The 26597-nt window shown below is 36.3% G+C and overlaps 1 protein-coding gene across 2 annotated transcripts in view; it reads right to left on the bottom strand.

Annotated features, from left to right (window-relative positions):
- LOC121057126 (cilia- and flagella-associated protein 47-like) overlaps positions 1–26597 on the bottom strand; it is a 302279-nt gene that overhangs the window by 34599 nt on the left and 241083 nt on the right. For both annotated transcript variants that reach the window (XM_040530883.1, XM_040530892.1), the window contains 3 exons: positions 9322–9481; positions 8611–8705; positions 6599–6757 (listed from right to left, as the gene is read on the bottom strand). In XM_040530883.1, the coding sequence (XP_040386817.1) occupies positions 6599–6757; positions 8611–8705; positions 9322–9481 (414 nt within the window). The remainder of the gene's footprint in view (positions 1–6598; positions 6758–8610; positions 8706–9321; positions 9482–26597) is intronic.

The following is a 26597-nucleotide window of genomic DNA, read 5'->3' as shown; positions in this document are numbered from 1 at the left end:
AGGTGTTAGAAAGCAATCTTAATTTGCATAATGATTACTCTCATTTTTAAGGTTTGCAGATGTCAATATTTTATATAGAAAAAAAAAAAAAAACAGAAACAGAAACAATGTTTTTTAGTTACAAACTGTGCTTGCTCATAATTCACGAGATTTTTTTCAGTATTTTTTGTATTTTTCTAGCTATATTAAACAATGGTGGGGAGGGTTACTTGTGAGACAAAAAATATGCCATATTGTTCCTTTTTTAATGGATTAAGTGTTAGCCTATTATAATACCATCAGGTAAGCACAGACCTATTTGAAGTTCTTCATCAAAACGCTTGTGTATGTTTCAGTTTGTAGTGGGTTTACGTAGCAAGGTTTTGGTAGTGGGGGGCTGGAGGGGTGATTTCTGTGAGAAGATTCCAGCAGCTGCCCCATGTTAGATAAGGGCCAGTTTTCAGCAGACTCCAAAAGGGACCCGCCGCTGGCCAGAGCTCTGCCAATAAGCAATGTTGTTTGTGCCTCTGGGAGAGCAGATTTAAGACAGGAAACAAACAAACAACAACAACAAAAAAAAACTTCTGCAACAGCAGCTGGGAGAGTGAGGAGTGAGGAGTGAGAAGCAGCCCTGCAGCCCCCAAGGTGAGTGCAGCAGGAGGGCAGGTGGTGCTCCAGGCAGGCAGCAGCAGTTCCCCTGCGGCCTGTGCAGGGAGAGGCCCCTGGTGGAGCAGGCTGTCCCCCTGCAGCCCATGGGTCCCACACGGAGCAGATCTCCACGCTGCAGCCCCCCCGTGGAGGAGCCCACGTGGAGCAGGTGGATGTGGCCTGGAGGAGGCTGCGGCTCATGGAGAGCCCCCGCAGGAGCAGGCCCCGGGCCGGAGCTGCAGCCCGTGGAGAGGAGCCCACGCAGGAGCAAGGGGTCTGGGGGGAGCTGCCACCTGTGGGGGACCCGTGCTGGAGCAGTTTGCTCCTGGGGGATGGATCCCGTGGTACGGAGCCGTGTGGGAGCAGTGCTTGGAGAGCTGCTGCCTGTGGGCAGTCCCCGCAGGCTCAGTTCGGGAAGGACGGCATCCCGTGGGAGGGACCCCGCGTGGAGCAGGGGCAGAGAGGGACCGTGAGGGAGTGGTGGAGACGAAGCGTTAGGGACTGACCGCAGCCCCCAGTCCCCCATTTCCCTGCACTGCTTGAGGGGAGGAGGTAGAAGAGGGTGGATGGGGGGAAGGTGGTTTTAGTTTGTTTTCTTTGTTTCTCATTGCTCTATCTTGTTAATAATAGGCAATAAATTTTACTAATCTCCCTACGCTGTGTCTGTTTTGCCCATAGCGATAATTGTTAAGTGATCTCCCTGTCCTTATCTCAACCCTTGAGCCCTTTGCTGGATCAATGGGCCAAGGCCAACTGTGTGAGGTTCAACAAGGCTAAGTGCTGCACTTAGGGCACAATAACCGCATGCAATGCTACAGGCTGGGTAGAAAGCTGCTTGATGGAAAAGGACCTGGAGGTATTGTTTGATAGCCAGTTGAATATGAGCCAGCAGTGTGCTCAAGTGACCAAGAATGTCAACAATATCCTGGCTTGTATCAGAAATAGTGTGGCCACAGGACTAGGGAAGAGATTGTTCCCCTGTACTCATGTCTGGTGAGGCTGCACCTCAAATACTACATTCAGTTTTGGGCCCCTCACTACAACAAAGACATTGAGGTACTGGAGGGTGTCCAAACAAGGGCAACAAATCTGGTGAAGGGTCTAGAGGGCAAGTCTTATGAAGAGTGGCTGAGGAAAATGAGGTTATTTAGCCTAGAGGAATGGAGTCTTATGGGAGACCTGATCGCTCTTTACATCTGCCTCAAAGGAAGTTATAGCAAGATGGGGGTCGGTCTATTCTCCCAAGCAACGAGTGATAGAACAAGGGGAAATGGCCTCAGGTTGCTCCAGGGGAGATTTAGCTTGGGTTATCAGGAAAAGACTCTTGACTGAAAGGGTTGTGAAGCATTGGAACAGGCTGTCGAGGGACATGGCTGAGGCACTATCTGTGGAGGTATTTAAAAGATGTGTAGATGAGGTGCTTAGGGACATGGTTTAGTGGTAGACTTGGCAGTGCTAAATTAAAGGTTGGACTTGATGATCTTAGAGGCGTTTTACAACCTAAATGATTCTATGATTCTATAATCATAGTATTTATGATTTTTGTTACTAATGTACAAAAACGGGCCATTTAAAAATCCAACCTTCCTAAACACAAATGTGCATTTAAACTCTCCTGCTTTACAATCCAACAGTAATTAACAGAAAGGGATTGCTTGATCATCCAGGTAGTTCATATTTCATTAAAACTGTGAGCATCCACTAGATCTATTAATTCCTCCACATAGTTCATTTTCACTGAAGAAATCCTATATAGTACTTACTATATTTTGCATATTGACAGCTAACATTGACCCACTGAAATTTAAGTTGGTGAACTTAAGACTTTTCCTTCAGGAAGAGAAATAATGCATCAAATGTCTCCCATGTTTCACTCATAGATAAAGAAGCAAACAGCCAGATGTAAACAAAAATTATATAGCTCACAAAATAATCTCTCTAGGCTTCCGTTTCTACTCTTATGCACTATTCTTCGACTTCAGATAATTCCCTATTTTCCTGTAGGAGTTGTCACCCTTAGTAATAAGGTAAACCATAATAGAGTGTCTCTTCCTACCAGCTGGTGGTTCACCCTCTCATCAACATTTTCATTTTGCCATTACTAACAGCTTTCACCTATCTGCTAATACAAAACAAACATTTTGTTGTTCTTTCTTCTATTTATCACAGAGAGAAAAACCAACAACAACAAAAGTCTACTATCTCATTTATAAAACCATAATTCTCTCATCCTCAAACACCATTTCAGAAATAATTCCATAATGATTACAACAGTAGAGAGATGGCTTAAGTTATATAGAGAGCTATCTTCATTATTATTATCTTCATCATGTTGCTTTCCATATTTACCTCCAAAACTTTATCAGTAATTAAATTAAAATGCCTCAATGAGAGAGAGTAAGTCTATATTTTCTCTCCACCTATACTGGCATTTTCTACCTTATGCTGATAATATTTCTTCGATCTTAGCGAATTTTGTTGAACTTATTTCTTACAGGTGAGCTTCCTGATCCAGATCCATCACATTAAACTGGCATTTAGTGGAATCCATATCACTGGCCAACATGAAATCTTGCTAGAGTGGGGAATAGCTTTTAACATGTTTGTAGGTTTTGTTCTTCCTGTCTCAAATAACTTTATTAATAAAGTTAAAGAAAATAGAGGATTTCTGTAAATTTTGATGAGTTTCGATACTTCAGGAATTTTTGGATGTTAGATCTGTTATATCTGATTGGATGTTAGACTGTAATAGCAGTCTATTAAACTGTAGAGAATACACACATATTTCTATTTTTGCTGTTTTCTTAGATGGTGAAACAAAGGGTACACTTTAGGTAACATATGCCAATGTACATTATAGATTAGTATATCTGGAAAATGTTATTTGACAAGGTGTAATTGAACTGTTCATCTGTTTAGAGGTCAACATAGCTGCAAAACTTGCACATAACATAAAAAACTTATAGCTGTGCTACCTTCAACCTGGACAGTACTTTTCCACCCCCCACCCCCACCCCCCTCCAGAATTAACTCGCTTGAAACTTTCCTAGAAATAAGAACCCAGGAGCAAGGAACTAAGACCAGACCTTCAGCTGTGAGAGGAACTATGAATTAATAAAAAACAGGGAAGTTCTCTACACACAGGGAACAGGGAAGTTCACTCTACACTGGCTGCCTTATGTGATAAACTGAAGTAGGTGAAAGGGATAGGTTACAAAGGACTATTACAAATGCAGAGGCAGGACTGATCAGTGTTTTTCCTCAGTCAGAAGATACTCTGTATACTCCACATGCTCTCAACATACTGAAGTTTGGTTGCCTAGAAACATCTGAATTCCAGTCAATATCTATAATGGATAACTTGCTTGATATTGTTTGGTGCTTTTCTTACAAGACTATGGAAAATGCATCATTTTTTTCCCCCTATTTAATGTTTAAGGTGAATTAAAAAGGGTATTTTATTAGAGTACAAATAAGAACCTCCACTCTTGTCTGGATGAATTGATGTCTTAAATTAGGTTTACCAAAAATAATATAATTAGAGACATATTTAAGAAAACAGCTGAAAAATACATATAGAGTACATATAATTGAAAATTATTTTTAAAGGGGACATATTATAGTTGATATGCCTAAAACATTGTCTTTAAGTTATTTGATCTCTGGAGCATTGCTTACTTCTGAACAAGTCATTTTAGCTACATGGTATTTAGATCATCCCCTTCTGTCTTAAGAAATTGTAATAATTTTATATTTCAAATGATATCATCTGGAATGGATGAAATTGAATTCCTTTAACACAAAGGACATGCTTGAAGATTTTTTACTTCCCAACAATTTATACTTGTCCAAACAATTTAAATACTGAATTGCAGCAGTAGCTGTTTAAATCTGATCTGCCAGTAATTGTCATCATTTATCTTTGGATATAAAATCTGCTTACTACACATCACACGTACTATCTGATGAATCACTCTTTGAGAAAAGAAAAAAATGAAAAACAGCTTGCCAGCCTGCTATCTTAGAGGTTTACGCTTTTGTTTATATTATTACTGGTAGACTGCAGAAAGCTCAGATAGTACCATTAAATCTGATTCCTAATAGGCATCAAATTCATTCAGCAATATGACATTAATATGTCATTGAAAAGCACCAGCATTATAAATGATCTTACTACCTATGTTGTCTACCATTTCATTACCAGACTTCTTGCTTGAAAAGATGCAATGATATCCCAAATCAATGTCTTGCAGTATGCACAGGAGCCAGTCTTATAAATATGAAATATTTTCCCATGAATAAAACAAGCACCACACATCATGAATCTGCAAGTCTTTCAAAATGCTGTCTCAACTTGCTGAATATATGTTATTCTTGTCAATACAGAGGCCACCATTTTGGAGGGAAATAGCTCAGTTATGTTTAAGATCGTCTACTCGCTTGTAACAAGTTAATGAAGATTTAAGCCTTGCTACTCTACAGTAAAAAATATGGTGATGTATTTTGATATATCACTGTTCTCACAATGCCAAACAAAATTATATTAATAATATTTACAATTCTCCAAAGAGGCAAGAACGTATGTTGAGACCTTCACATCTTTTTATTTTACTGGATCGATCACTATCACTTTGTAATATGGGAATGTAAGACAATAATATGCCCAGACAATAACCTATCCTTGGTACTGGGATATGGGTAATTATAAAGTTTAAATAAGCAATTACAAAGATTAAGTAATGAGTAAGTATACTATGTGTAAGGTTGTGACTGCAGTTCAATTTCAGATTCCCTTCTGTTTTAAAAATATTCAAAAAAAAAAAAAATCTGTTTAAAGATTTGGACAGTGATTGAAGAGAGAAGACCACAGTGCTAAGTGTGCAGGGGTGGAGCTATGGCTGGATGAAAATTATCCTTATAGGAAGGATGTAATGCATCTTGATTTCAATTTAACAGATCTTCACTTTTTCACAGTTCTTTGGCAAGGAAGCTATTGAAACATGGTATTCCTGTAAAGTGTCTGTTGAACCAGACTCTGATGCTGACTCCAATGGCATAGATGAGACAAAAAAGCCAAGTCTACCTGTCTCTCAACCTGAAAGTCGATGAACTACAATCATAGTAACTTCTGTACTCATCTTTTACCATGTTACAGTGCATTCTACTCTTGAGAAAGTTGAGCATGGGTGAAATCCCTTACCCTCATTTGCAACTATATCTCATGTCACGTGCTGTAATACTAAAATAACACTTTTCTTAAAAAGTAGGATGACTGTACCTAAAAACAAATGTAAGTTTAATTTCAAAGGTACAATAATTAGTGAAAGTATAATGTAGCAATTAATAGCTTGTAGTATGACTGTTAACACATGCCTATGAACAGAAATAATATACATGAAGCTTAACAAGTATTCTTTTCTTATACGTTGTACCATTCTCTTTCAAAGAGAGGTAATGATATGAAAAGGTGGTTATCTCTGAAGGAATTGATTTTTACTGTGTCATCAGCTGATTAACAGTAAGTGGAAGCTTTCTTTTACACAGCTTTATTGCTTGCTTAGAACAAGGCCTCTTTCTTAAATCCATTTTGCTGCAGATATTGGCCTTCTGGTGGGAATGCATCTTACAAATAGGGACAACCTGAAGATAAACAGTGCCTTGCAATGCTTACGCAGACATATTTTTGCTACCTTTACACTTTGTGCAGGCTATACTCTTTTAAACGAGAGATGGTATGTGTGCAAGCCTCACATCCAAGACACACATAAAAGAAAGGTTCAAAGGTGCCTGTAACTCCACAGACATACTGTTATATGAGTGTCCTATATTTGCAACATGGTAGAAATATGGTCTGAGAGAAAGATTTTTCTAATTCCTATCTGTTGTCATAGCAGAGTTACATTAAGTAAAGTACTTACTGTATGTGCAATGTTATTAAAAAAAGTGTGATATCCAAGCTATTTATTCTTACCATCAGTGACTTGAACTTCTTGGATATTGGCTGGCTTATGTCTATTGATCAATGCAGAATTTCTTGTGGCAGGCATAGCAGTTGCACCAGGAACTGCACCAGTTAGCAGCACTTCTACTCTTTTTTCTACTCTCTGCCTGGCTTGACAACGTACAACAGCTACAGAAAAGAAAGAATCCATTATTTGTAAAGTGTCAGAATCTTTTTTTTAACAGAATAATTAGAAGTGACATGTGCTTGGAGAATGACGTAATTCCAGAAATGAGTGAGACAGCTAAAATACAGTTTTCTCAAAGTTTTGTTGTTCATTTTTTAGGTGAAATAGTAGGAAATATTTCTAAGCAAACAAAAATCTGTTCCTATGGTTAGTTCATAACAGCACTTGCAAATTTTGCTCTTTTTTTTGTAATAATAAAATATATCTTCATTTTAGTTCATTTGCAAATATACGCTATGATATAGTTTGATATATAGCAATGAGAAAAGAAGACTGAAAGGAAAACAAAAAAAAATAAAAGAGAGAAAGAATTTAAAAGTTAAATGAAACAGTATTAACTTACTACTTGGTTTCTTACCAAGTAAGAATACTGTTCAAATTTCAGCTTTTAAAGAACTATGACAAAATAAAAAGCATCCTTCTCTTTGAAGCATGACAGACCTTTTTTCCGATTCAGTTAATGCTTTTAATTTGCTTATTACAAAATCTGTCCTTTTTCATTAGAAGATAGTTGGACTTAGCTAGATTTTTTACACTAGATTTTATAAGGCTTCTTTTGTGGTCATTGTTTACGGTTCTTTCAATTCTTATTGGCACAGAAAGAGGAGAAAACTAGATTCAAGAGCTGAAGGAAAAAAATAAAATGTTTTCCAGAAAAAAAGAATTTTCCAGAGGTATTGAAATTAACATGAAAAAGAAGAGGTGGTTACATACTTTTCAGTTTCAAGGTCTAAATACCATTTTCATCAGAATTATGGCTCTGAAAACTGCATAATTATTTTTATATTATTAAAAAACTAGATTATATTTTTTTTCTGCCTACAAGGCAGTAAGTAATCACTCATTGTCACACATTTTTAAGTAAGGAAGAAATGCTCAGAACTAGTAATTTGATCCCTTACCTAAAACAATCAGCAGAATTATATCCAATGATTCTTTAAAAATTAATTCTGAACTTCATATCAAGATTTTATGATAAATAATTCAGACACAACTCTTGGTAAGTAATTATATTCAGTATTCTTTTAAAAAGGAGCAAAAAATGCCTTATTCCTGAACCCTGTTTATTTAGCTACAGCTTGTAGTTCTGGAGCTTGTTTCATTATTATTACTATCGAAAATAAGTTGGTATAAAATTGTCCCTCACCTACACCGTATGTTGTAGTTTTATCAAGGTTTTAGCTTTAAAAAACTGTTCACAATTTCTGTGTTCCACTATTCTGGGGTTATATCTCACCTTTAAAAATACGTTTAACAAATCTATAAACATGTACTATACACAAAATAAGCAACAATAAAAGTCCTATGAATGTGTCAGTCATTTTTTAATGCAAGTTTACTTCTCAGGAGCGTGGAAAACTTACTGCTATTTACACGAACCTATATGCTTGTTTTGGTTACAGTGAAATTCAAGGCTGAGCAACACAATGGACATCTAACAATTAAATTGTCTGGAAGGGTATTTTGGGTATGTAAGTAGAAATCTACACTTATGTCAGTCTTTCATTTGATTTATTTATGGTTCTCTAATTTAGCATTAACTGGGACAGTGAAGGGCACAAGCCATGAGGTTTCCAACTGCTCCCGGCTCCTTTTATCCATAATGAGAATGACACAGAAGGTCTAGATTTACTTTGTAGGCTGGGAAGGGGATTTTATTTTTAATATGTGATTTTATCTTTTTTAAGAATGTGATAGAGTATTAGAGCAAATTTTCATGATCAAGCAGGTGAGAACACAAATAACTATTTTATTTTCTTGAACTTCCTGTTCAAGTTTTTCAATAATTACCTACCTGGCACTAATTTCTGCTGTGGTCCTTCAGGTATTCCATGAACTGGATAGGTCCAGAGTATTCCCTGAATACCCCCATCCTCTGACACAGTAAAACTAGTTGGAGAATAAGTGAACAGTATCATGGAAAACAGGTGGAGTGTCATTATGATACTAACATTATGATAGTATTGAGTTTTTTTTCTCTAAAACAATATAGAGTTAAGAGTTACTGGAAATGTGAAACTCCATTTTATTGTATGCTTTAATGCTAAACATATCTAAAAAAATATATGACATAAGATCCAAGAAAATCATAAAAGCCATAACTGACATCCACTTATTTTAGTGTCTTTGAATACCATTATGTCAGGATACAAGAACGTTTGGCCTGATTTGCTCTCTCTTATGTCACACCTACACTGAAGCAAAGTTTATGTAGTTTATGCATTACAAAAACATACCCACAGGAGAGTAATTATTAACCCCAAAATTAGAAGTATCTAACAACTTTCATTTGCTCAATATCTATAACTGCACTGGCAGATAGTACTTTGCATTTTGTAAAGTACACACTTTGCAGGGTACATTAAAAGCTCATGTTGGATATCTATTGCCCTCAAAAATCAGACACTTGCTTCCCCTTGGGAGCCACACACAGATATCTGAAGGGGAAAATGATGATAAGATTGAGTATCTGCAACTACACATTTTTCCTATTAGAATAAATCACCTCTTTAAGTCTTTACTTAATTCAGCAGAATCCTCATAAGGCCAGTTTTCACCATTTTCCCTCATTACATGAATTACCACCGCAGCCTCATACATTTTCATTGTATCTGGCATGAATAACACTGGGATGTCCAGTTTTTCTTTTGGACCTAATTGAATTCCTGTAAGACAAAAGAGATTGTTATCGTACCTCAGAAATTTTTAAAATTATTTAAAACATTTTATTCATATATTTACTTTTTTTTTCTTTTTGATACACCATTTAACATTTTAGCATAGTGTATTGTTCTCCCTGTGACAACAAATTGCATTTTATCCTGCTCTTGCTACAGTCAAATCTTATCTTACACTACCATCTGAGGTCAGTCCTCCTGTAATAAGGTGTTTCTTGATTCCTTGAAGACCTCAAATACAGACCAGTGCTTCACGTTACTATGCATTCTACTAACAGTAAGAAATTCTTATCTAAACATGTGGATTTCTGTATTGTAAAGGCTCTTCATGTAGTAATGGAAATTAAATAACTGCACTGCAATAGTAATTGCATAATTTCTGTGCATTTGTATAAATCCATCATGGCATGAGCAATTTGTTTTTGAAAAAACTACTTGAAAAGTCTCTTATCTTGAAACAGCTTGAAAATATTATCATTAAATATCATTTTAAATTGCTAATATCTAGATGAAAAAAAAAATCATTTAATAAAGATTTATGATATTTTCTTAGATCTTAATGTCCTTAGTTGATGTATTACAAATCAAGTATATATGTATATATATATATACACAAGTAGATATATAGAGATATATATATATACACACACATGATTTAAAAGATGAAGAATATACACATACTGTTGACAATAGTGTGGCCAAAGAGTTTTACCTTTAAAAAAATTACCAACATACCTGTCAATCCAGTATCTTAAATAACTAAACTGACCATACACATTGTTGCCATACTTCCAAAAACTTCTGACCCATCCGTTTAAAATAGATGTCAGCTATAGCTCTGATAGTTCTCCTTCCATGAGAAACAAGACAGCTTTCTACTGTGATTTGCCGAACTTTGGGCCTACTCTGCTGTAGCTAAGGCAGAGACCTGTAATATCTATAAATTTCCACTGTATTAAAATTCTATAAAATTCTATTCTACTCCATTCTACATTAGAAGCTTATTCTTCAGGATATAATTAGCTTGCCTTGAATCCAAATATATACATACCGAAGTAGTATTATCAACAACAGTACGTACGCACTTTGTAACACCATTATGGCAAATCCAAACACAACGTGGAAGTATCGTAAATAAGTTTGTGAGCAATGTGACCAAAAAAGGAACAAAGGTATGTACCTGCATGTAGGAGGCATTTGGGTAACAGAAGTTTAAAGATGAAGCACAAGGTAAGCAGAAGGGACTGCAAACAGGCAGGACATCTTGCTGAATACACAGGAGGAATGACTGACAAAACCAAAACCCAAACAAACACCATGGGGAGCTGTTGAGACTGCCCTTTGGAGGGGGAGGAGGCAAGAAGTGCACAGCAGCCATAATGACCAAGGAAAGATGGAGAAGAAAGACAATAATCCGAATTCAGTTCTTAATTCTTTCATCAAAGTTTTTCTCTCTCAAGCCTGATCACTTTAACCTCCATGATGAACATCAAGGACCGAATCCATCAATGCTAACTATACAGCATCAGCTTCAGAACATTGTACACTTATTTAGGATATGATTATTAAAGAATAACACTTTCATACATGTGGTAATAATGGCTAATAGTGTGTAAGAATTGCTCTTTAGCTTGAAAATTGTTGTTAGTAAACAATTTCAGTAAGGTTTTGTTTCAAAAGTGACCTATTTAGTCAGTCTCCTAAACATTCCCACCACAGATATCTCTAATTCCCCAATGGTATCTTTACACATCACTTGGTTGTGTATGTACATAGAGAGATAGTTATATATAGTAATACGCACACATCTATTCCATTGCAGCACTGGGCAACTGTGATTTGTATCATTTCCTCCTTAGGTATTTTTTCTCTTTTCTCCTTCTAGTCATCACGGCTGGGTGACCTTCAAGTTGTTAAAAGGCTGGAAGGTACAGAGGAAGAAACCTCTCCATTGCCTCAGAAGTGCAAGAGCAGCTTTTACTTGCCACAAAACCACTTTGTGTTCTGTAAAAACACTTCCCCTACCTTTTGCTATGTATGTAGGAAAACACCATTCCAGCTTTTTAAGGAACACTGCGCCAGCAATACTACACACAGAAGACAATAAAATATATGTGTATAGTTTTAGTAGAAATCAACTTGACAAACCAAGTTCATCCTATTTGTCTGTGGACTTCATGTATTCCGCTAGGGTTACCAGGGAAGTATTTCCTCTCTGTGCACTCTACCATGGTGCATATAAATTGCTAATAACAAAATTGCTGCTATATCAACATTTTATTAATTGCAAAATATCCAAGAGCTGTTCAAGCTAATTTTTGGTCTATAGTGTTTTGCCAGAATAATGTACTCGGGATGATTTGCATCTTAAAATACCATCATTAATACCATTTGCAACTGTTTTAACACATGACAAATAGAACAGACTGTAAACTAATATTTTGTTACATTATATATGCATTGCACATACTGTTTAAACAGCAGCTTAATTATGCCTGTTACAGGACATAGGGCTTTTTTAACAGTAAATTTTAATACAGAGTCCATATGATATCATTCTGGGTCATTCTCGCAGAAAATTGGTTATTAAACATCACAAAAAGACAAATTTTAATATAACTGTTGAAACAGAATGTGTTCACATTTTTAATAAACATTCTTCCTATTAGAAGCTGTTCATAATGACAGTAATTTTTATATCACTGGACTTGCCTGCAGCTGTCAACTAACCAACTGATCATTAACTGCTAGTAAAGATTTATTTCCTTATGATTTTGCATAGTTAAAAAGACAGATGAAATAGGCCTAATTGCAAAAACCACATATTGCTTCATCCTTCTCTTTTCTCATTCCCATTTAGAGAATATGAACCAGCAACTCCTGGCACAACAGACAATAATATTTATGTGGGCAATTTTAGCATAAATCAGCATGACCAAGTTGTTCCACAAACTCTCTGTAAGAAATTCACAGCAAGGCACTTTTTCTGAATAAAGCTGCATCACATTCCGTATAAAGCTTTAGGCCAGATTTTGATAACACCCTGCTTCCATTTCACTATACAAAAAACACAAGGAAACAGTGATAGTTATCAGCAAACACACAGCTGACCCTTTATGGGCTGAAGCCACCTCATTCAAACCAAAGGATCATAATTGGAGTCAACTGCCTTACGGAGAAGCACGTGGAGATCTGTCTCCTCCCTCATTTCTTTATGAGGTAGCCTGTATTTTAAGCCTTGCCTCTAGCCTCTCCAAAGGAAAGTAGAGAACAATGATTCTGTAAAGGAATCTTTGGACTCCTCATCCTTTGAAACTTGAGACTAGAATTCAAAACTGAATTACATAATTAAATCAAAATGAGTGCATTTCAAATTCTCTGCTTTACTTCTATGGGGGCACTGCACTCTCGTTGAGTTCTGTAATTTCCATGTCAGCCCTAGAAAGAATATCACTGTGAGAGCTAGTTAATTGAAGTAATGCATTGGATTTCTATAGTTGAGATTTTGTTGCCTCTACAGTAGCTTAGGAAAATGTTTAAGAGCAAGCATCCAGGGCCACACTGATAAAACTGTGATGACAATGAGCAAAATATCCTACAGTATCTTTGAAAAGAATCATCATCCTCTCATTTAACTTCATCTTAGTTCAAGCCATGTACTTTTCATATTAGTAGGGAACTTTGATCATAAAATTTCTAGATGTTGAAAGGTCTGCTTCCTTGATGCATTACTATTAAGTCTGTAGCATCTCAGAGTAATTCCCACTGATTGTACCCAGAACAGCAGCCCTCAGTTCAGTTTCCTCTAATTGAAAAAGGCAAGAGATGAGGAAGAGCTCTCTATGTCTTGCTGGAGTCTGATGGGAAAACATTTAAGAGGGGTCCTTTGTCTTTTTTTTTTTAATCTTAATTGTTTCTCCATAAAAATTAGCATAGAATAACTTCAGTTAAAACCACAGATGGCCCTGCTAAAATTAACACTGGTCATAAAAATGTTAGTTCAGTATAATCAGGTCTGTTTTCTAACACTATCCTCAGGATATGGAAAGGGTGGCCTCCACAATATTCGCAGACAATAGCTGCTGCTGGGGAAGGATTTTTAATACTTTTTAAAGGAACTCATCCAGAAAATGAGGATTGATATCAGGCAGTAGAGAGTCAGATATTGCCAACACTCCAGCAAGCATCATAAATACATTAAAAAATCATGTGTATGTATTCTTCATTTATTTTCACCTGCTAGAAGAAATAAAAGCCTGGCTCACATATGAAGACAAAGGTCTTTTTTATTTATTTTTTTTTTTTAAACAACTCTGCCAAAAGTGATTCAGTGCTAAATTCCAAGAGTTGAATAAAGTACAGACAGCACTTCTGCTTCAACTGTTACTAAGGGTGAGTTCATTTTTGTTTGCATCCTTTTTTTTTTTAGTCCTTCCTATGAGGCTGCTTGAAGTTTTGATTCCCTTTCAGTAAAACATGATCATAGCCCTTTGTTATGGGTTCTAATTAGCAAAATGTGGGAATGCAGCAATCTGTGTTCATTTTCATACATCAGTATTATAATTAGTAAGTCTCAATGAGTAAATAAGAATACAATTTTCTGGATCAACAGCCATCAGTCAACAACCTCCATCTGTGGAGATACTCAAAACCTGACTGGATATCATCCTGAAAAACCTGCTTTGGCTGACCCTGCTGTAGCAAGGGAGGGGTTGGATGAGATAATATCAAGAGGTCCTTTACCACCTAATCCGATACTGTAATTCTGTGTTCATGGTAGATCACTATACTCAGGCTTGTTTTTGCTTTTCAGAATACATATAATACATTCTTGCTTGCTAAGCCAAATATAGACATTTTCTCAATGAATCACTTGATAAGTATTTATACAATTATATATATATATATATGTTATATATATATTGCATTTTTCTTCCCTCACTACAGTTCATTTAGGTAGGTGGGATGAAAGAGAGATTCCTTTCATAGATGGTCCACGGTGAATTCATTTTTAGGAGGACTTTCTGCTTCATGAATTATGGATTCTTCCACCAAAGGTTAGAGTTGTCCTTTGACCCGCATCTGAAAGCTTCAGAGAATTACTGAATGGTTGGAGTTGGAAGGTGTCCTGGTTTCAGTTAGGACAGAGTTAATTTTCCTCCTAGTAGCTGGTAGGGTGCTATGTTTTGGATTAGGATGAGAAGAGCGCTGATAACATGCTGATGTTTTAATTGTTGCAGAGCAGTGCTTACACCAAGCCAAGGACTTTTCAGCTTCTCGCTCTGTCCTGCCAGCGGGCAGGATAGGGGTGCAGCAGGAGCTGGGAGGGGGCAGACCCAGGACAGCTGACCCAAACTGGCCAAAGGGGTATTCCATACCATCTGACGTCATGCTGAACAATATATAGGGGTGGCTAGCCGGGGTGGGGGGGGGCAGCTGCTCGGGGATAGGCTGGGCATCGGTCAGCGGGTGGTGAGCAATTGCATTGTGCATCACTTGTTTCATACACATTATTATTAGTCATACTATTATCATTATTATTATTATTATTATTATTATCCTGTCTTAATAAACTGTCTTTGTCTCAACTCACAGGCTTCACTTTCCCGTTTCTCTCCCCCATCCCAGAGAGGGAGGGGGGAGGGTGAGCAAACAGCTGTGTGGTGTTTAGCTGCCGGCCAGGTTAAACCACAACAGAAGGATCTCTGGCAGATGTGGTCCAACTCACCTGCGGAGGCAGGGCCACTGAGAGAAGGTTGCACAGGACCCTGCCCAGGCAGCTTTTGAAGATCTCCAAGGAGGGAGATTCCACAGCCTCTCTGTGCCAGTTTTGTCACATTTATAGTAAGGAAGTGTTTCCTGATGTTCAGGAGGCATCTTCTGTGTTCCAGTTTGTGCCCATTGCCTCTTATCCTGTCACTGTGCACCACTGAAAAGGGCCTGGTTCTGCCTGGTTTGTACCCTCCCTTCAGATAATTATAAACATTGATAAGATCCCCCTGAGTTACTGAGTTCCTTAGTTGAAAAAGTTAAGCCATGAATATGCAACTCAGATGCTAATAAGCAATTTCACAAATGACTGGTTAAAACTTGAAAAGTTGCTTTAAGAAATAAAAGGCACAAGTGAAAGAATGGATGTTTGAGTCTTTAACTGAAAGGCTTCACATCATCACTATCATAAGCACACAATAAAACGTATTAGATACAGTATGCTTATAAGCTTTTTGCCATTTTATGAATCTTGTGTTAATACAATTTTGTACACTTCTGGCAGAATCTCTCTGGCTTATTTCATTAAAAGATTTAATTTAGAATGATTTCTTTCTGGTACTAAATAATGGATACAAGTTAAACATTTGCTATTTAGATTAAAATAAATGGATTGAGAACAGGGCTTAGTAATTAAATATGTTGTTTCATTTAATGCAATTTATTTTGCATTTAAACAAAGCCTCCTTAAAAGGACAACCATAAAGTCTTCTTTCATTTATAAAATTATCTTTTTCTAACTAATAGTCGATAGTGCAATTGTGGCAAAAAAAAAAAAAAAAAAAAAAAAAGCCACCATTATTTTGACAGAAATACCTATCATAGATGTGCAGTAGCAGTTAATCTTACAAGGGTTAAGCATGTCAAGGGAAAAATTGGTTCTAAGCACAGCAATTCACTTCATCAGTGTAACCAAAACAAGAAAAAATAAACTTAAAATATTTAACTCTGAGAAAACTGAAAAATACATATAACAAAGATCATGAAAACCATGAAGACCACACACTCCTATTGAGAAAAAGTGGATGATAATTTTTAAAATCCCCAGTATAAGACTACTGCTTAATATTAATATACTGCTTAGTATATTTCAGAAGAAAGTCTCACTCACTTCCATATCAGATTGGATTATCCACTTAGGTATAAGAATGGTTTTGTAGTAATATAGAAATTAAATAACATCATAAACTGTGGCTTAGCACAGGATTTACCACTTATCTCCTAAACTCTGGTAGCTTCAACTTTGATTTTGTCAAATCTTAAAAAAAAAAAAAAAAAAAAAAAAAAAAGTAATTGCCTGGCATTCATATACACATTAATACATTAATACATTAATATACACATATACATTCAATACTATTTTCCATTTCTGCTGTCATCTTATGCATTTGTCTTGGTAGCCTCGGATATGTTTGCAGTTTCCTTTCAGAGGTGTTGGACTCAAAGTGTGCAGCTGAAACACTCTGAGAGCAGTGGACTTTGTGTTTCCTTTACTGAAATTCAGTCAGCAAGCATATTAGGAAAGACACATCTGAATGGCAGGAGCCAAGAACAGCAAGAAAGCAAGGCTGAACAGCAGCCCAGAACAATACAAAGGTCAAAGGTGAGAATAGGAAGATGATTGCAAAGATGGGAAAAGTGAGCAATAAGACTGGAAAAAGAAAGAAACAAAACAACTGAGGGACCAGAAAAAAGGTGACAGGCATAGACAGTAACTTGAAAAATGATTTGGTATACAATATGGTATGGTAGAGAACAGTGGAGACTACCAGACTGCTTTGTATAGAAGTATAGAAGACACTTGACATGGGGAATGCCAAATAGATAGAGTAAGGAGAGAAGAATAAAAATTAAAGATAAAATTTTGTGGGATCATTGAGGTATCCAAAATCTAAAGGTCTGCAGCATAATATTGTCCTAGATCCAAAGTTGCACAAAGCAGAAGGCATACTTTGTAGCCAAAGGAAAAGAAAATGCACGTCTCTTCCACATCAGCACTGCAAAAGATGTATAAATGTCTTTTTTTCTGAATTATACAATTTGTGACACCTCAAAAAAGGTAAGTATAAACTCAGTTTGTATAAGGTCATTCAGCCCTACCTGAACTAAGTTTTCATCTTATTTCTTCACACATTTAAATATTTCTGACATTCTCAAAAGAGATGAATTGATAAATAATGGAATACAAGAAGGATCAAAACCACAGTGTGGATAGAGAAGGGACTGCTAGGGTGAGTAGAGAGTTAGATAGTCATATATTTTAGAAACAGGATCTGTCATGTTCCACCCTACTATGTTAATGGGAAAACTATGTCCCACTCAACCCCTCTCCTCCTTTACCGAAGTGAATTCACTCTATTGTGCATATGACAAAATACAGTCTACAAGCATTTAGTATCCTACCTAAAATCTTAACCAAAACCAAACCAAACCAAACAAACAAACTAACTAACAAATAAATAAGTAAATAAATAACCACACAAGTATTTTAAAAATGCAATAAACTGCAAGAAAAGGCAATGTCATATGCTTTTTAAACAAGCGTGTTTGGTTTTTTTTTAGTGCTCAGACACAAAAAAATCACCAAACGTTATCCTTTCTTTCTTAAACAAAATTCACGTTACCCTAAGATAAAGTACTAGGTAAGTAAATTAAGAGTATGACAGCTTCCTCTTTCCTTAATCTTCTTCTAGACCTAAACACACACAAAAATGTCTTGAGTTCATGGCTGAAAGAAAATTGTAATTGTTTGTTAGGTATAACTGAATTTTTGACTTGTCAAGTATCTGATTATTTTTGACAGATATATTTTTACTTTCATTTTAAATTTGGATATATGCATCTCTTAGTCCTATCTCTGAAAGCAGAGTCAAGTTCTGAAGCTATGGCAGATTTTAATCAAAATGTGCAAAGAGGTGTAAAATTGGCAATGACGCTGGTGATGTTATATCCTTCTACTTTTTATATTCAACCAAAAATTGTACTGTTTTTTACAAGTTGCCAAAAGATGTATCACACTTCATATAGTAGATGGTAACTGGAAACAGATATAAGTCTCCAATTGACTCTTTCATGTGAATGGGATACAGTGATTATTCAGCGCTTTTGCCTTTTCAAAAGTTGTTTCCTTGACATAGTTTATAACCTTTGAAACAGCCAGTTTAGCTATTACTCTCTTCTGTGAGTCACATATATATATTTCTTGAGTTATAAATTTTCGTAGTCTCAATACTTATACTCTTCATCATTCAAGGTTCACAGGTTTTTGTAATAAGGCAGAGCTGAGCACTATGATGTTTTTTTGGTTTCTTAGTACTCAAGAAAATAGTCAAAGTTGTTAAGAATCCCTCATGAAAAGTAACTTTTTCCCACTAATTTGAATTATGCCATCAAATAATAGCTCTGTGAATCACATAACCTATGACATGGTACAGAATTTAGAATTTGCATGGAGGGAGAATGTACTTCTTAGCTAAAGACTTCCCATACTAGGAATATTGTTTTTTTTCTGGAGGGAAGGCTTTTGTAGCCCAGTAAATATGATTTCTTGCCATTACTATTAAAAGGTTTTTTAGCGACCTTACAAGATAGGGTCTCAGGATTTAATTGAGATTTGTCTTGGTATAAGCTCATTTTAGTTATGATAACAATTGTTTAGCAGTCAGGTTTGTATTAGGATATTTTAAGTTTATAGAGGTAAAAAGTAAAAATCAGAGCCCTGAATTGGAGGGCTGTGGCTGCAGGAACAATAAGCTCCCAGGCAACTCCAAGCTTGTGGGGGATTCGCTGCTCCAGCTGGATGCATGTAAGTCTATGGGGCCTGATGGGATTCATCTCAGAATACTCAAAGAGCTGGTTGATATCATTGCAAAACCTTTCCAAATTGTTTTTCAACAGTCTTGGGAAGCTGGAGAGGTCCCAGTTGACTGGAAGCTGGCAAATGTTCCAGTTTTCAAGAAGGATAAGAAAGAGGACCCTGGTAGTTACAAGCCTGTCAAGTCTTACTTCAGTGACTGGTAAAATTATGGAGATTATTCTGGGAGTTATTGAAAACTTGAAAGACAACGCAGTCATTGGTCACAGTCAACATGGGTTCACAAAGGGAAAGTCCTGCTTAACTACCTTAATTTCCTTTTATGACATATTACCCACCTAGTTGACTAAGCAAAGCCAGTTGATGTGATCTTTTTGGATTTCGATAAAGCTTTTGATACTGTATCCTTCTAAACAAAATGTCCAGCGTAGAGCTAGACAAATACATAAAACAATGGGTGAACAATTGGCTAATGGATCAGGCTCAAAGGGTTGTAGTAAAGAGGATTACATCAGGCTGGCAGTCACTAGTGGGGTTCCCCAGGGCTCCATTTTAGGGACAGTTCTCTCTAATGTTTTTTATAAATGACCTGGAAGTAGGACTTGAATGTATACTAAGTTTGCAAATGACAATAAATTAGGAGGATATGTTGACTCCCTCAAGGGAAGAGAGGCCATGCAGAAAGATCTTGACAAATTAGAGGGCTGGGCAATCACCAACTATGAAATTTAACAAGAGCAAGTGCTAGATTCTGCACCAGGGATGGGGCTGCCCTATCTGTACAGACTAGGGGATGAGAAGCTAGAGAGCAGTGCCACAGAAAGGGATATGAGGGTTCTGGTTGATGGCAAGTTGAATATGAGTATCCTGGCAGCCAAAAGGGCCAAACATATCCTGGAGTGCATCAAGCACAGCACTGCTAGCCAATTGAGGGAAGTGATCATCCCACTCTACTCTGTGCTGGTGCAGCCACACCTCAAGTTCTGTGTTCAGTTTTGGGCACCAAGATTTAAGAAGGACATAAAACTATTAGGGAGCATTCAGAGGAGGGCTACAAAATTGTTGAAGGGTCTAGAGGGCACCAAGCCTGCCAGAGTTCAAGAAGCATTTGGGCAACACTCATAGGCATATGGTTTAGTTTTAGGCACTACTGTGTGGAGCCTGGAGTTGAACTTGATGATCCTTGGGGTGCCTTCTATCTTGGGATATTCTATGATTCTATGACAATTCTATATTACACACCTTTTCACATGTAATCCTTAGAACAGTAGTTTCTGGAGCTGTGGGTACAGCTTTTACATGAACTACTCTAAAAGTTGTCCCTTGAATTGAAACTTTTCTGCTATTCAATAGCATTGTAGATTGAATTTCTCTGTTCATATAAGGGAAATATTCAAAGGTTAGCCAGAATATTGCTGCAGTGCAAATGATGCATTTTGGCTAGGAGCTGATACCGTCACAGAATATCCTCCAGTCTTCATTCCTCTATCTCTCTCGTGTTACTTCTCTCTACAGGAAAAGCTTTGTTTCCCAATTTTGAGTATTTTCTCTCAGCAAAATAAACATTTCATCTTCACTCTACTGCATTTTATATGTTACACATAATAAAATTATAAGCTGCCGAACAGTTCTGTCTAGTTATTCAGTTTTAGATGTATTATGAGCTTTCCACAGAAACAGCATATGATGCATTAACAATAACAACAATAGAGAACTTGGTACTTAAACCAAGCAGTCTTTTCTTCTTAATGTTGTCTATGAGTTCATATTTCTTGGGGCATAATGGAACTGAAAAAGGAAAAAAAAAATCATTATCACTCTGAAAACAAGGTTTCAGGATTCAGTTTATAAAAATGTATACAGGGGAAAAAATCCCTTGGAGAATCATATAATCATTAAGGTTGGAAAAGACCTCCAAGATCATCTAGCCCAAACATCACACTTCCACTAATATCACCCCCTTAACCATGACCCTATGCACCACGTCCAACCTTTCCTTAAACACACCCAGGGATGGGGATTCCACCACCTCCCTGAGCAATCTGTTCCAATGCCTAACCATTCTTTCTCACAATAATTTTCTCCTAATTTCTAACCCATTCCTCCCCTGGCACAACTTGAGGCCAATCCCTCTTGTCCTATCACTAGTCATCTGCAAGAAGAGGCTGACCTCCAGCTCTCCACACCTTCCTTTCAGGTAGTTGTAGAGAGCAATAAGGTCTCCCCTGAGCCTCCTCTTCTCCAGACTAAACAATCCCAGTTCCCTCAGCTGCTTCTCATAAGAATTGTGTTCCAGACCCTTCACCAGCTTCGTAGCCCTTCTCAGGACAAAGAGCCTTCATTTCTTCTACATTTATTAGCAAGTCATTTTGATTACTTCTTTGACCTAGGCAAAAACAAAGAAAAAAAAATGGCCTGGATGTAATTTCTGTTGGATTTTATTAGTTTTAGGAGTAAGCGCTGATTTAACTGCAGTGGCAATCTCATACAGAGATCAGCAATGCAATCATATGTCCAGGATGACAGTTTAAAGAATACATCTTACATTTTGGCTGTGATGTAATGTAAAACCTGTTCCAGAGTTTATCAAGACTACCACAGAACAGTAATTTGTCCTATAGAAAGTAAGAAGAAAAAAAAAAAAGTAGCAGCAGTATCATCTAGCAAGAAACTCATGAGCTGTCAAGTCCCTTTCTAATTCAGACACATTTGGGATTGTTATAACCAAGCCAATAATTCCCACCAACTTGTTCTTTTTTTTAACAAACAATGCTTTATGACGGAACTCATCTCAGGTCCATAGGTCTCAAATTACAAAATAATTTATTTTTCAAATTCTGAAAATTCCCATGTCTATACAATATCATCTTTTAATGTCAGTGTAGTCTCACATTATCTATCTACATTTCTGCTAGTCAGTCGTAAACCATGTAAAGACACAGCAATTTTGCAATCTGTTCAGAAATATTTTCACCTTAATGTAAAGATCTGGAACATGTTGGACCAGTTAATGTTGCAGATGGCTATTCACTTGTCAGACTCAGGTATAGATATAGATTATATTTAAATTGTAAGACTTGATCAAATTCTCAAAACGTATCTGCTGAATTCTTGTGTTTAATAGGATGTTTATTATGGTCTATCTGGTTTAATGATTCTATGATCTGGTTTCCTAAGGGGTAGCTGAGATGTGGCATGAGTTTCCAACTGTAAAGACAATTAGCTATTCTTGACTGGGAGCTGTGCATTGCTTCCTGTTTTGTGGACAAGGTTAAAATTAACTTCATAGCCCTCACTTAGAGCAAAATAAAGTAAGTATTCCAAAAATCCAAAAATATATGAGTTGCTGGCCCCTTAAATTCAGACAGTAGGATGTTTTGGGACCTCCAGAAAAAGAACAAAATGATTAGAAGCAGATGTTTAGGAAATTATATGGATTTGAAAATTTGCTAAGGTAAGAGACAAAACAAACAAAAAAGTCTCCCAAAAGAGAGAGAAAAAATCCACTGAAATTGGGAATTGATATTAAGATGTTTCAGAAGGGATCAAGAACATAAATTACTTGACAGCATCAAGATGATTCTGAATAGTACTGACACAGGGGACAGGCTTTGGATGACTAAGTGGTAAATGAGAGCCACAGTCCTTCTGAACAGATGTGACTGTTGAAGATCCTGTACATCTGTGTGAATCCAGAAATGGATATTCCACAGTGCAGGAGGCAAGATGATTATCATCAACATTTTCATATGAAATATAAACCAATTGTCTACAACTTTGCTTTTACTCATTTTTGCACAAACTGCTTTTTTTTTTTTTTTTTTTTTTTTTTTTAATAGCAGGCAAGCTGTTTTTCTTTTTCTTTTAATTCAGGAAGGACAAAAACAGGTTGTCATTGCTGGCCCTTTTTAAAAAATTAATTAAACTACAGTAGTGGGTAAGATTACATGAAAACAATACTCTTTCAGGATAGGAAGGAGATATTTTAGGTCAGTTACTGCAACTTTCATTGATAATCACTTCTGGTAAAATAACGGGGAATGAGAATTTTCATGGAAGTGGTTAGATTATCTATTTTAAATCTGTCAAAATGAGAGGCAGCTAACCTTCAAATCTAGGGCATGTTACTGTTCTGTATGGTTGGGAACAGTCTTTAAAGCAGCTCTGGGCATAACTGACTTGCAATCAAGTTGAACAAATGAAGGGACAACAGCTTTTCCTGGTAGCTGTTTGTCATAGGTGTCAACTGTAGAAAAGGTGCAGGAAGAAATCTTTGCGTATAAAGATAACATTGAACAGATCTTCATAAACTGTCATTTGGCATCAACTTAATGGAAGAATGAAAAAGTTTATTTTCTGATATATAGCAGCTAGGAGTTAGAGAGGTTAGAAAACAGTTTAAAAAATAAGTCACTGTAGTTGATTTTGCCTACAGTCTACAGCTTTTTCTGAGGGAATATATTAAATCATAGTTAATTTCATTATTTTATCTCTTCCTTTTGTATAACAGCTAACGATCAAAAAATCTGAAAGAAAACACTGATTATTTAGAGGCAGATTGCAACAGTTATGTGTAAAGAAAATAAAGCTTGAACAATTAATATCTATGTATACTGTTAAAGGTACTCAATTTCTTGCCCCTGTTTTCATTCTGAAGTAAGAAAAGAATAAACAAATGAATATAGTGGAAGTTCTGAAAATGTTAAGTTGAAAGTATTTTTTGTCATTTTTGACTGAACCAACAAAAGCATATTAAAAGCATGTTTACTTATCCAGAACTCTCCAGCTTTTTTCATTTTTCACTGCTAAATAGTTCAGTCTTTGTGATCATCCAACTTGGCCTAAATACACGGGATTTCTTAGAACTTACTTTGAAAAATCAAGGTTCAGTCTCAACAACTTTTCTTGAACAATAGAATATAATTAGAAAAAACAAGGCCGCTTGATTTAAAAGTTACCAGTGATGGTGAATCCTCTACATTTCATTGAAAATTGTTCTGAATGATTAAGATTTAACAATGATTAATTAAGCTCATTGTTAAAAACATGTAATATTTTGTATTAAGCTATTGAATAACATTGACCTTTTTTCTATCCCTGCTTTTTCCTAAGAGTGAATAAACTTCATTAACATCATTCTGTTTTTTAGTAAAGTAGAACAAATGAGTCACGACCAAATTTTTCTTTGATCAGCTACATAACATGGGATCATTGAATCTCTCATTCTCATCTTGAATTATTTAAGCATGCTTATATTGCAAAGATGAACAACATCTGTAGAAGGCAACATATGTTAACACTACCAAGTGGAGGGACTCAATTTATAAGTAAATAGGCTCCAGAAAGTTTGAAAAAGCTTTATTTCTCTAATCAATAACAGGCAGAAATAGCAAAAAGAAAAAAAGCATTTTCATTCTTAGTAGGGAGGAGAATTAGGTAAATCTATGGATTCAGGTCACAAAAATAACATGAAATTTCATTGATTTGGAAAAGAGGAAAAAAGAAAAGAAAAGAAGAAAGGACTAATAGGGTACAGATGGTGATTTTGCACTTGAAGAGATGTAAAGCAATCTGGAAAGATAAAGATCATCCAAAAATTCCTCAACAGCTACTGGCATTATGTTATTTCATTGTGTATTGTGGTCTTGTGCTATTGCGTGTGATAAAACTGAATTGCTTGTTTGTGCATGTTTAAAAGTGAATATGTTACTCATACAGGTCTGTATAACAGCTCTTTTCAGCAATCAGTTTCTTATTTTCCTATTTAATAGAAAATAGAAATGTTTATACAACGGCTAGAAAGAAAGAATTGTAACAGCCTCTAACAGGACTGCAAACAACTCACCTGATGGTTTCTGCCCATTGTATGTAGCAGAGGTAATACAAACAGTAGCAAAGCTCAGGGATTAGTTTATGTGATCAGTATTCATTGTGAAAAAGGCAGTGAGACCTGTAATTAGTAGATATCAATTTTTATGGTCTATTAACCTTTGTTTTATCTTAAAATTGCTGATGAAGGAGAAAGATTTAATCTGTAAGGGATTTTCAGTGTTTGTGAGGCAATCAGATAAAGAAAGGTTGCGCAATTAAACATAAAAAGTTATTGCGAGACTATAGTTTTTACTTCAATTTACAAAACAAGGATATTTAGTAATAAGATTCTTCTAACACAAGCATGCAAATGATGCAGTCAGAAAACATGATTTGAATTTAATATGCTCATCTACTACAAAAGCTCTCATATGTTTACTGGACTAAATTTTACACCTTAAAGAGGAAGCTAATAGTTCCAATGTACAGATTAAAGAAATTGAAGAATATCAGGAATTTTCATGGACTTGCTGACAGTTGCATGGAATAGTTTGCATTCTGAGCCTCCTCTTCAACCTTGCTATGAAAATAATTTTCCAAATGCCTCACCAAACTATTATGAAAAAAAGAGGAGTTGCTTACCTTTCAAGACTCTAGATTTTACTTTGAAACAGTCATAGCTTTAGTATGGCAAATTTTTAGTATATGTATGCCTCTGTTTCTCTGGATTAATCTAAAAATAATGTTAAATACCTTCCCTCAAGAAAGTGGAGATTTATGAAAATACAATTATCAAGTACTGCAACAACATGTGAGGGTGGGAAGTACTTAAGTATTAGTGCACTTTCATTCCCTACTTAAAATTTTAAAGGTTATAGCTATTTTTGCAAGCAAACACAGATTTGTACCTAAAATAGCATATTAACAGTAACACCAGATGTGTCAGACCCTTGCACAAACATCATGCCAGCTATTTTAGAAAGTCTAAGGACCAGTTATTGAAGAGAGTGGTATTTTGTGTAAGTAGTTGGATGTCAGCTGCTACCTAATATCAAGTCACACTACCTAACAAGTAGGAGATCACTAGTGTCTGGTGACCAATGGTAAGGACCACTGATTGTATAAAGGGTCTACAGACTGAGTATGCATACAGGACAGACTTAAATCTGTCCGAAATCATGCATGTACTTGTGAGCTAAATGAACATAACTGTATGTTCTGCTGGTGAATGTCAAGCAGGACCAGCCAGGAAGTAGGAACAGACCAAGATCCAGAAAGGATCTGTGTCAGTGACCAGATAAGGAGCCTGCAATCCAGGCATGAGTCTTGGAGAAACATTTACATGAGTGTTGATTGTTTTTATGCTGGTAAAGGAACTGCTCTCTGTGTTATCTGTGTGGTTGGCTTGTGCTTGTGTATATGTGCCTGCTCGTCTGTCTGTGGGGATAACTGCTGCTCAGCCAGTCTGCTGTGTGGAAGAAGACCCTGGCTCAAATTCAGCTCCATCAGAGGGGAAAGGAGAACTAAATTTTCATGGTCCCAAAGTCCATTGATTTCTAACCTCTAACAGTTTGAGGTTCGCATGTTTTTCAGCATCCTAAATCCTTCAATACATCACAGACCCTCTTAAATGTTAAGCCTCTTTATTCAGCAAGATTTTTTCTGCTACTGGTAACAATTTTGGATCAAGCTAATACATATACTGCTAAA

Source organism: Cygnus olor, chromosome 1, assembly GCF_009769625.2.
Source record: "Cygnus olor isolate bCygOlo1 chromosome 1, bCygOlo1.pri.v2, whole genome shotgun sequence".
NCBI lineage: Eukaryota > Metazoa > Chordata > Aves > Anseriformes > Anatidae > Cygnus > Cygnus olor.
This window is presented reverse-complemented; position numbering and strand designations above follow the sequence as displayed.